Source organism: Entelurus aequoreus, linkage group LG17, assembly GCF_033978785.1.
Source record: "Entelurus aequoreus isolate RoL-2023_Sb linkage group LG17, RoL_Eaeq_v1.1, whole genome shotgun sequence".
NCBI classification, from domain to species: Eukaryota; Metazoa; Chordata; class Actinopteri; order Syngnathiformes; family Syngnathidae; genus Entelurus; species Entelurus aequoreus.
In genome coordinates this window covers 21751229-21763728 of record NC_084747.1, presented here as the reverse complement: position 1 = coordinate 21763728, position 12500 = coordinate 21751229, and the positions used below count along the sequence as shown (strand labels likewise).

Here is a 12500-nt window from a genome sequence, read left to right as displayed (position 1 = left end):
TGCCATAAAACATGTTTTCTGTGGGGAAAAAAAGGCATTAAATAAACAAATTTAAAAAAAATACTTATTTTTTATTGAAGATAGATCTGAAGTTAAAGAGAGATTGAGGTGTTGAAAGTAAAAAAAAATAAAAATAACGTATTAATTATTTGTAATACTTTTATTATCAAGGCCCTGTTGGATACCCAAGAATTTTAGTGGGATTTTTTAATTAAAAATCAATGTTATGAATTATTGACCAATTCAAGGCTCTAAGTACTTCATAAATATTGCATATTTTTTGTGTTTGCCATAAAACGTGTTTTCCGTGACAAAAAAAGGCATTAAATAAACCCTTTTTTAAAAAATAACTTATTTTTATTGAAGGATGGATCTGAAGTTGATAGAGAGATTTAGGCGTTGAAAGTAGGGATGTCCGATAATGGCTTTTTGCCTATATGCCGATATTGTCCAACTCTTTAATTACCGATACCGATATCAACCGATACCGATATCAACCGATATATGCAGTCGTGGAATTAACACATTATTATGCCTAATTTGGACAACCAGGTATGGTGAAGATAAGGTACTTTTTAAAAAAATGAATCAAATAAAATAAGATAAACAAATTAAAAACATTTTCTTGAATAAAAAAGAAAGTACAACAATATAAAAACAGTTACATAGAAACTAGTAATTAATGAAAATGAGTAAAATTAACTGTTAAAGGTTAGTACTATTAGTGGAGCAGCAGCACGCACAATCATGTGTGCTTACGGACTGTATCCCTTGCAGACTGTATTGATATATATTGATATATAATGTAGGAAGCAGAATATTAATAACAGAAAGAAACAACCCTTTTGTGTGAATGAGTGTAAATGGGGGAGGGAGGTTTTTTGGGTTGGTGCACTAATTGTAAGTGAATCTTGTGTTTTTTATGTGGATTTAATAAAAAAACAACAAAAAACAACAACAAAAAAACGATACTGATAATAAAAAAATGATACCGATAATTTCCGATATTACATTTTAACGCATTTATCGGCCGATAATATCGACAGACCGATATTATCGGACATCTCTAGTTGAAAGTAATAAAAATAAAGTATTAATTGTTTTTAATACTTTTATTATCGAGGCCCTGTTGGATACCCAAGAATTGAAGTGGGATTTTTTCATTTAAAAAACCACCATTGCTCCATAAATAATAATGAATCAAAATCAATGTTATGAATTATAGACCAATTTAAGGCTGTAAGTGCTTGATAAATGTTGCAGATTTTGTTTTAAAAAGTGTTTTCTGTGACAAAAAAGGCATTAAATAAACACCTTTTAAAAAAACATTGTAAAAAATAACTTATTTTTATTGAAGGATGGATCTGAAGTTGATAGAGAGATTTAGGTGTTGAAAGTAATAAAAATAAAGTATTAATTGTTTTTAATACTTTTATTATTGAGGCCCTGTTGGATACCAAAGAATTGAAGTGGGATTTTTTTCATTTAAAAAACCACCATTGCTCCATAAATAATAATGAATCAAAATCAATGTTATGAATTATTGACCAATTTAAGGCTGTAAGTGCTTGATAAATGTTGCAGATTTTGCTTTAAAACATTTTTTCTGTGACAAAAAAGGCATTAAATAAACACCTTTTAAAAAACATTGTAAAAAATTACTAATTTTTATTGAAGGATGGATCTGAAGTTGATAGAGAGATTTAGGTGTTGAAAGTAAAAAAAAAAAAAAATAACGTATTCATTATTTGTAATACTTTTACTATCAAGGCCCTGTTGGATACCCAAGAATTTTAGAGGGATTTTTTAATTTTTTTTAAAAAACTGCCATTGCTAAAAAAAAAAAAATTATGAATCAAAATCAATGTTTTGAATTATTGACCAATTCAAGGCTCTAAGTACTTCATAAATATTGCATATTTTTTGTGTTTGCCATAAAACGTGTTTTCCGTGACAAAAAAAGGCATTAAATAAACACATTTTTAAAAAATAACTTATTTTTATTGAAGGATGGATCTGAAGTTGATAGAGAGATTTAGGTGTTGAAAGTAATAAAGATAAAGTATTAATTGTTTTTAATACTTTTATTATCGAGGCCCTGTTGGATACCCAAGAATTGAAGTGGGATTTTTTTCATTTAAAAAACCACCATTGCTCCATAAATAATAATGAATCAAAATCAATGTTATAAATTATTGACCAATTTAAGGCTGTAAGTGCTTGATAAATGTTGCATATTTTGTTTTAAAACATGTTTTCTGTGACAAAAAAGGCATTAAATAAACACCTTTTAAAAAAACATTGTAAAAAATAACTTATTTTTATTGAAGGATGGATCTGAAGTTGACAGAGAGATTTAGGTGTTGAAAGTAAAAGAAATAAAAATAACGTATGACTTATATTTCATACTTTTATGAGCGAGGCTCTGTTGGATCCCCAAGAATTTTAGTGGGTTTTTTATTTTGAAAAACTGCCATTGATCAAAAAATAATAATGAATGGAAATCAATGTTGTTATGAATTATTGAGCTATTAAGGCTCCAATGACTTCACATCAAATATTTCACAGAATATTTTGTGTGTTTGCCATGAAAAAAGGGCATCAAACGAAAAAATGTATTTTTATTGACAAATCTGAAGTTGATCTAGAGATATACCGTAGGTGAAAGTAAAACAATTAAAATAATGTCAAACTTATTTTTAATACTTTTATCCAATGCTCAAAAAATAATAATGCATGAAAATCAATGTTATGAATTATTGACCTATTAAGGCTCCAATGACTTAGCATCAAATGTTACACTTTGGCATTTTTATAGGAGGCAAACATTTCATATTTTTGTGTTTTCTTTAACATAGAGCATAAAACATTTTTAAAAAATTGTAACTTTATATTGACAGATAGTTCTGAAGTTGATCTCCAGATTTAAGCTTTGAGAAAAATAAATAAGAATGAATAAGACTTATTTTTAACGTTATTAGACACCCCTAATCTTTGCTACATGAACATGCTGCAGCTGCGTCTGTATGCAACCTCCTCATGCCGTTTTTTAATGACCTCCACAAGATGGCAGTAGCTGCATGTGAAGTATGATGAGTGGTCACAGCTTTATCCAGCTCTGCATACTCTATAAAACGTTGCTACTGAGTGAATGTTGAGCGCTATTAATGCTGACTCAGCATTTGCTCATTGGCATTAGTTGTGTTAGTTATTTAATATTAGTCACTTTCTCATGCACTCCCCATCATTTCAACTAAGAATAGTGAAAAAGATAGCAATTGTAGTTGACGGGGACATGGCATGAAGGTGTGGAGTGGACGCATCCTTACTGTCGCTGAGCGTCCGTGTCCATGACCAGCGAGACGTAGCCGTCGATGAGGGAGAAGGAGAAGAACTTGATGCGATCCAAGTCTTCAGACTCTTTAGGACTGTGAGGGACAGAAAAAAGAGCAAGTCAGTCGTTCCAAACCGAAAGTGAAACAATTCTTCAATTCAAACTTCATCGGTTTGTGTGTGTATACAGTATACACACACACACACACTTATATACATATATATATATACACATATACATACATACATACACACACAATATATGTATATATATATACACACATACACACAAACATACATATATAGACACTATATATGTATTATATATATATAACAATATATATATGTACACATATACAAATATATAAAAAAATATATGTATACATAGTTTTAAATCAATATATACACATGCATAAAAATATATATATACATATATTTAAATAAATATACAAAAATATACACATATATAAATATATATATTTAAATAAATACACCAAAATATACACATACATATATACACACATATTTCAATATACGACAATATATGTATATATATATGTACATATATATACACATATGTATATATATACATGTATACATATACATATACGTATATATATAAATATATATATATATATATATATATATGTGTACATATACTGTATATATACACACATGTATGTATATACATGTATACATATTATATATATATATATATATACCGTAATTTCCGGACTATAAGCCGCACCTGACTATAAGCCGCACCAGCTAAATTTAGGGGAAAATACAGATTGCTCCATATATAAGCCGCACCCGACTATAAGCCGCAGGGTTTTGATGTGTAATTAGCGTAGTATATAGGGGTTCCTGCTACCACGGAGGGGATTGTCGGGACAGAGATGACTGTTTGGGAACGCAAAGCGTCCCATTTATTAACTATAAATCTTTCAATCATTCAATCAAACTTTCACATCTTTGACATGGCGAACAGCATTCGTGCAGAGTACAAATAATACAACGGTGCAAAGTAATACAAAGTGCTCGCCTGTACGTTATCAAAATAACCAGCCTACTGTCAGTCTTTAATCATTGTGTCATCGTCTTCCTCCTGCGTACTAAAACCACCGAAATCCTCTTCGTCGGTGTCGGAGAAGAACAGGCCGTGTATAAGCCGCACCCTTGTATAAGCCGCAGGGACCAGAACGAGGGGAAAAAGTAGCGGCTTATAGTCCGGAAATTACGGTATATATATATATATATATATATATATATATATATATACACACATATATATACAGTATATACACATATATACATATACACATTCTCATATACACATAAACATACATACATATATATGTGTGTATATATAGATATATATATACATACATACGTGTATATATATATATATGTGTGTATATATATATATATATATATATATATATATATATATATATATATATATATATATATATATATATATATATATATATATATATATATATATATACATACACACACACACAAAGAAAAAATGAAGTAGTCCAAAAAATAATAATGAATCAAAATCAATGTTATGAATTATTGAATTATTAATAGTCTACTACTTCCTTGTTTCTTTAGAGGTGCTATGTCGCCACCTTGTGTTGGGCAGTGGCACTGCAGCAGGGCGCCCTCTCACCTGCTGGAGTAGAAGATGACGTCAATGAGCGTGGTGGCGATGGAGGGCAGCGTGTCCGGGTCCAGAGACATGACACAGAACTGGTTCTGAGGGATGAGGACCGGGTGGAGTGTGGACTGCAAGGCTGGAAGTAAAAACACGGATCAACTTTTGGATCGTCACGTCGTCCGAGCAGGATTATTTCTGGGAGAAGGACTGAGGATTGGTGAGGGTCTACGACTCCGGGGGGTTTCTTTTGGACCCTGGTACTAGCTGGACGCCACAAGACACGCTAACAGGAAGTGCTCACCCTCTTTGCTGCTCTTGTAGATGCCGTTGGAAAAGTCCTGATCGTGGACGAGGAGCGACTCTCCTCCCACCTCCTTGTAGATGTTGAACTCCTCCTCCAGAGTGCGGACCACCACCGACAAGTCCTTCTCCCGCACCTGCGTCGAGGTGAGACCGCCGTCAAACACCACCGTGGACCACTCCAATGGGTCCTCACAAAGAGACTTTCCATCCGCTCTCTTCCACACCACTCAAGTCGCCTACCTCGCAGGGGCGGCGACTTAACTGCCAGGTTTGTACTTCAATCTGACTCTGGACACTCCAGCGGCACTGAGAGCCGACTCAGCCAAACCACCTCTCGGTAACGTCGCAATCTTCAATGGCAACCAAGAAATTGACTCAATAAAAACCGCTCCAACGTGAGTAAAGGTAGGCTCCACTTTTCCAAAAATACGCTCGCTTTGCTATTGACGTGCTACCAATTAGCATTAGCGATTCTACATGGCGATTTCAGCACCTCGAAATTTGTTGATGAATACTACAACTAAAATGCACGTTACCATGAAATTGCTAATTGTCAGAATAATTGTATCTAAGTTATCACAAAACTTTGTGTTTCAATGAGTTCCCGGCGAGAGGACAAAAGCTGTCTTTGATCTTACCGATCAAAAGGCTTGTAAAACTCCACTGTGTAGGATGGGAAGCGACATGAAGGTGTCGTTTTTTTTTATGTATTGTAATCCACAGGAAGATTTTGTCTTGACAAAGCGGAGAGGAAGCAGGACCTGACCCGCCCTCCAGGCATCTCTTCTTTGAACTGTTTTGTAACCAAAGGCGACGGCTGTTTACGACCCCCCTCCCTTTAGAAACAGCTGTTGCCATGTAATCAGGGAAAGTCCAAATAAAAGAGGATGCGTACAATCTTCCGTCAGAGCGTGGTGGGAGACTGTGCAAAGAGTACAGCCCAGACATTTCTCCTCAATTGAGCTAAATTGAATTCTGTCTCTGTTTAATTCCTTGCTTCTTGTCTTGTTTAATAGATGTCATCGGTGTTTGAACCTGACAATATAAAAACAACTGTAGCTAATTTTTAAATGTTGCAATAAAATCTAGATTTCACTATCAAAAACAATGAATAGTCTTTAACTCACGCAAAAGTACCGAAAATTGGGACCGATTAGAACAGGGATTGATTCCCCGGGTACCGTATCGGTGAAAATGTGAACAGTACCCATCCCTAATTCTCGAGGCACCACTAGTGCCGTTTGTACGGCACACAACAGGAGGGGCGTGACTCTTACAACGACTCACGATTCAATTTAATTCCGATTCTTGGGTTTATGATTCAAATCAGAACCGATACTCGACTCAACACAATTCAAACCAATTTTCGCAAATAACTTTTAAAATTTGATCAAAAAAGCATTCCAAAACAGTATGACGTACACACGCAGTCTCAAAAAACGTCTTTTTAAAGATTGATTCGTCAACATTTTAAACGATTCGGAATCATTTAAAGAAAATAACAGAAAAAGAACACGATTCGAATCGATCAGGTTTTTTTCCAGAACCCGCATTGAACGGTACATTGGGAAAAAGACGGAAAAGAGACGTTTTTTTACAGTCGACGTCACACAACAGGAGGGGCGTGACTCTTACAACGACTCACCATTCAATTTCATTCCGATTCTTGGGTTTATGATTCGAATCAGAACGGATACTCGACTCAACACAATTCACACCAATTTTCGCAAATTACTTTTAAAAACTGATAAAAAAAAATAAAAAAACAGTTTGACGTACACACGCGGTCTCAAAATAACGACTCTTTAAAAATTGATTCTTGAACATTTTAAAATCGATTTAAAGAAAATAAAATAAAAAAAACACGATTCTAATGTAAATCGAGTTTTTTTCCAGAACCCGCATTGAACGGTACATTGGGAAAAAGACGGAAAAAGGACGGGTTTTTTTACAGTCGACGGCACACAACAGGAGGGGCGTGACTCCTACAACGACTCACCATTCAATTTCATTCTGATTCTTGGGTTTATGATTCGAATCAGAACGGATACTCGACTCAACACAATTCAAACCAATTTTCGCAAATGACTTTTAAAAACTGATAATAAAAAAAAAAGCATTCCAAAACAGTATGACGTACACACGCAGTCTCAAAAAAACGTCTTTTTAAAAATTGATTCTTGACCATTTTAAACGATTCGGAATCATTTAAAGAAAATTAAAAAAAAAAAATACGATTCTAATGTAAATCGAGTTTTTTCCAGAACCCGCATTGAACGGTACATTGGGAAAAAGACAGTAAAAGGACGGGGTTTTTTTACAGTCGACGTCACACAACAGGAGGGGCGTGACTCCTACAACGACTCACCATTCAATTTCATTCCGATTCTTGGGTTTATGATTCGAATCAGAACGGATACTCGACTCAACACAATTCACACCAATTTTCGCAAATTACTTTTAAAAACTGATAAAAAAAAATAAAAAAACAGTATGACGTACACACGCGGTCTCAAAATAACGACTCTTTAAAAATTGATTCTTGAACATTTTAAAATCGATTTAAAGAAAATAAAATTAAAAAAACACAATTCGAATGTAAATCGAGTTTTTTTCCAGAACCCGCATTGAACGGTACATTGGGAAAAAGACGGAACAAGGACGTTTTTTTTTTACAGTCGACGGCACACAACAGGAGGGGCGTGACTCCTACAACGACTCACCATTCAATTTCATTCCGATTCTTGGGTTCATGATTCGAATCAGAACGGATACTCGACTCAACACAATTCACACCAATTTTCGCAAATGACTTTTAAAAACTGATAAAAAACAAACAAACATTATGACGTACACACGCAGTCTTAAAAAATGTGGCCGACATCTTCATACTTTGTTAACTTCTTTTTACACTTTGTCAGTTTAGAAAGTCGAAAATGAAGTCCTCCTCACCAGGATGAAGTCGGTCTGGTACGTGGACAGCATGAAGACGGAGACGTGCTGCCGGGCCAGCGGCGCGATGACGGACTTGGCGATCTTGGTCACGCCCACCGCCTGCGAGCCGACGGAGGCGTTGGCGTTGGAGGCCACGTTGAGCGGCAGCCACACGGAGCTCTCCACCTGGAGGTGCTCGGAGGGGCGGAGCTCTGCACATGGTGTGGAGGGGGTGAGAAATGAAGACGCTCTCTTTGGAAAAACAGCAGCAATGTTGTGATAAACTGCTAACAGCACTGGTTTACAGTAACAACAGTGTCCGCAGAGGGAAATAAAGTCAGCGTCACATGACTCAATTTGGCTTTTTCTTTGCTTCTCTGAATGAAAGGCAGCCAAGGAGCGTTTTATACGTGTGCGGTCTTTCCATGCATTTGTTTATTTGCGTCGGCTTGCCACAAATGCTGCATAGAAAACGTAAAAAACTATAAAAGTAGTTCTGCATTTTATTGCTTTCCATTAATCACAAAATAAATATAAAATGAAAAAGCTCCAACATGTTCATTTTACATCCTTAGCATCCGTTCCCAATGGATTTCTTCAAAAATAATTTGAAATGTAATTAAAGTTTCGCAGTCTTTTAACTCTTGGCCCACATGATTCCATACATCAGGCCTGGGCAATTATTTTGACTCGGGGGGCCACATTTAGAGAAAAAAATGTGTCTGGGGGCCGGTATATCTATTTTTAGGAACACAAATACAAAACAAAAACACAAATACAAAACAAAAACAAAACAAAACCTCACAATAATGTCTGATTGAATGCTAAAAACGTCATGTCAGACCGCCTTAAAAAAACGGAATGAAATTTTACATTTTTCTATAAAGGATAAAACACTGAATATTGACAAAATATGAACATCACACCCCCTTTCCATCGACATATTTTACAATCAAGAGAAACGCAACAAAAATGCAACAAACAGTGAAATATGAATGCGAAGGGTACAAAATAAACGCCTACAAACTGATATATGTGATATATTACTAAGCTTTGGAACTTTGTTGTGAAAATCTCCTTCCGCGTATGTGGAAACGCTTCCCGCCCAACACTGCTTGGTGCCTCGTCTGAGCTGCTGTGACGTCAATTACCATAGTACCGTAATTTCCGGACTATAGGCCGCACCTGACTATAAGCCGCACCAGCTAAATTTAGGGGCAAATACAGATTGCTCCATATATAAGCCGCACCCGACTATAAGCCGCAGGGTTTTGATGTGTAATTAGCGTAGTATATAGGGGTTCCTGCTACCACGGAGGGGATTGTCGGGACAGAGATGACTGTTTGGGAACGCAACGCGTCCCATTTATTTAGGGATGATACTCGAAACCGGTTTTCCCGGTTGTTTGATAAGAAAAGAACCGAGTCCTCGGACTCGAATCCCTTTTTGAGAACCGGTACCCGTTATCGAGACCACTATAGTAAAGGAAAAGAGTTGATTCTTTATTCGAATCCCGTCCCGACCAGAAATGCTCCGTGGGACATCACAAGAAATGGCGTCACGTAGCTCAGTCATTAGGCGCAGATAGCGAAAGCAGGAAGACAATGGACGGGAAAAAGCGCTCCAAGGTGTAATAAAGTTCAAAACAAAAGGTATAATCCATCGAATAACTTTACTGAGAGATTTTAGCAGGGTTAAACACATGACCAACACTTTTACGACCAACCAGAAACATAGCAACCAGGCTAGCAACGCACCTCCTTTACGGCAGCTGTCGCAACGTTCTTAAAACAACCGCAGCACATACATATATATACAACATATCTCCCTTTTTTAACTTTTGTTTTTCTTTCCTTGTAAACAAAACAAAATCACACTGTAGATGTGTTGTCTGTCTAATTATAAATAATGCAGACGAGGCGTGTTGGCTGAGTTCTTGACGTTTACTTTCACAGCGTGGCAACATGCAACACTTTTCGGGGCTACCGCGCATGCTCGTAACTCCCGTTGCATGCTGGGTAGTGTAGTTGTTTTATTCTCTAGCTCATAACATTTTTCCCCCATAAAGAAATAATGTTAACTCAATAAAGTGTATTTCTTTTTTTAGCTTTAACTTTTCATTTATTAGCATTGTAACCACATTTGCAAACAACTTTTCTCTTCATAGAATTTTCTTTTAATAAAGAAATAAAGTGCAAAAATGTCAAAGCATCATAACAAACAGTTATGTTCCAATAGCAGCTGAAGTGCACTTTTTGGAGAGCTGTATTATTTTCAGTTTTGTGCCCAAGGGACGGATTTTATTTAACACTATATTATTATTTATACACCTATAGTGATCACAGAGACAGCTTGTTTTTGTGTTACTGTATATATTTGTTTCTCTGAAAAATCCCAGTTGATATACTTTGGGTAACAACAGTCAATATTTATTTATTTTATTTTATTTTTTTTAGGTGGGTAACAGTCAATATTTATTTATTTATTAGATTTTATTTTTTTATTATATAATAAAAGTGAGCTTTTGTTAAACCAAATATTGTGTTTTTTTCCATATACAACCACCTATCTGGACTCCATAAGAGAATCGATAAGGAATCGGTTCGATAATAGGATTCGATAATAGGCTCGAACTCGATAATTCCTTATCAAACATCATCCCTACATTTATTAACAATAAATCTTTCAATCATTCAATCAAACTTTCACATCTTTGACATGGCGAACAGCATTCGTGCAGAGTACAAATAATACAACGCTGCAAAGTAATACAAAGTGCTCGCCTGTACGTTATCAAAATAACCAGCCTACCGGTATATGAAAAGTCAGTCTTTAATCATTGTGTCATCGTCTTCCCCCTGCGTACTAAAACCACCGAAATCCTCTTCGTCGGTGTCGGAGAAGAACAGGCCGTATATAAGCCGCACCCTTGTATAAGCCGCAGGGACCAGAACGAGGGGAAAAAGTAGCGGCTTATAGTCCGGAAATTACGGTAACTAATTAGATGACCATAGTAACTAATTAGATGACCATAGTAACTAATTAGATGACCATAGTAACTAATTAGATGACCATAGTAACTAGTATATCATGCAAAAGCGCAGATTCCAAGCATGGAAATACTTAGTATAGTTGAAGACATGTGTAAAGATGAGTGCACATCATAATGGCAGATCTTAAACATCTAAAAAAATGATTTGGGAATGTCGGCGGGCCAGATTGAAAAGCTCAACGGGCCGCATGTGGCCCCCGGGCCTTAACTTGCCCAGGTCTGCCATACATGAATCCCAAGAAAAAAAGACACACAATGTTGCTTTTGAAACATTTCTTTCTTTCGGAAATGATAAACGCAGTCTGGTTTTTAATGTACATTGTGGACGCCGTCTTTTGCTCCACAGTAAGTCTTTGCTGTCGTCCAGCATTCTGTTTTTGATTACTTTGTAGAGCCAGTTCAGTTGTAGTTTCGTTCTGCATAGCCTTCCCTAAGCTTCAATGCCTTTTCTTAGCGGCACTTACCTTTTGTTTATTTTTAGTTTAAGCATCCATCCATCCATTTTCTACCGCGTATTCCCTTCGGGGTCGCGGGGGGCGCTGTAGTCTATCTCAGCTACAATCGAGCGAAAGGCGGGGTACACCCTGGACAAGTCGCCACCTCATCGCAGTTAGTCTAAGCATGAGACACCTTTTCACCCGCACGCTGCCTCCCTCCGTTTCCCACATCTACAAAGCAATTAGCTACCGGCTGCCACCTACTGACATGGAAGAGTATTACACGGTTACTCTGCCGAGCTCTAGACAGCACCGACGCTCAACAACAACACATCATTTGCAGACTACAGTTACAAAAATAGGTGAAAATTAGATCATCTCCCACGGCACACCAGACTGTATCTCACAATATATACAATATATAGCTTTATTCATTTAACAGTTGTTTGACTTTAGATATTATTGCAAGAGATGTACATAGCTTGACATATTTCATTTGGGGCTTCCAACTGAGCTTATTTTGTAAAAGTACTCCAATAAATTGTATTCTCTGTATCATTTATTTTTAAATGTCTACATACATCAATGGCACGCTTTCCAAACACTAAACATTTAGTTTTGTTTAAATTGAGAGTGAACTTATTCGTATCAAACCATTTCTTACAGTAATAGTTGTTTTTCTATTGTATCTATGAATGTTTCTAGGTGGCTACCATAACTAAGTAAATTAAAATGTAATGTTTTTGAAACTAAACAAAGATGGTTAATATA

The 12500-nt window shown here is 35.9% G+C and overlaps 1 protein-coding gene across 1 annotated transcript in view; it reads right to left on the bottom strand.

The window, feature by feature from the left end:
- Positions 1-12500, bottom strand: part of castor1 (cytosolic arginine sensor for mTORC1 subunit 1) — a 30645-nt gene that overhangs the window by 7766 nt on the left and 10379 nt on the right. Inside the window, exons 3-6 of the mRNA XM_062024126.1 lie at positions 8258-8451; positions 5304-5439; positions 5015-5138; positions 3330-3428 (exon numbers count right to left, since the gene is read on the bottom strand). Of these exons, the coding sequence (XP_061880110.1) occupies positions 3330-3428; positions 5015-5138; positions 5304-5439; positions 8258-8451 (553 nt within the window). The remainder of the gene's footprint in view (positions 1-3329; positions 3429-5014; positions 5139-5303; positions 5440-8257; positions 8452-12500) is intronic.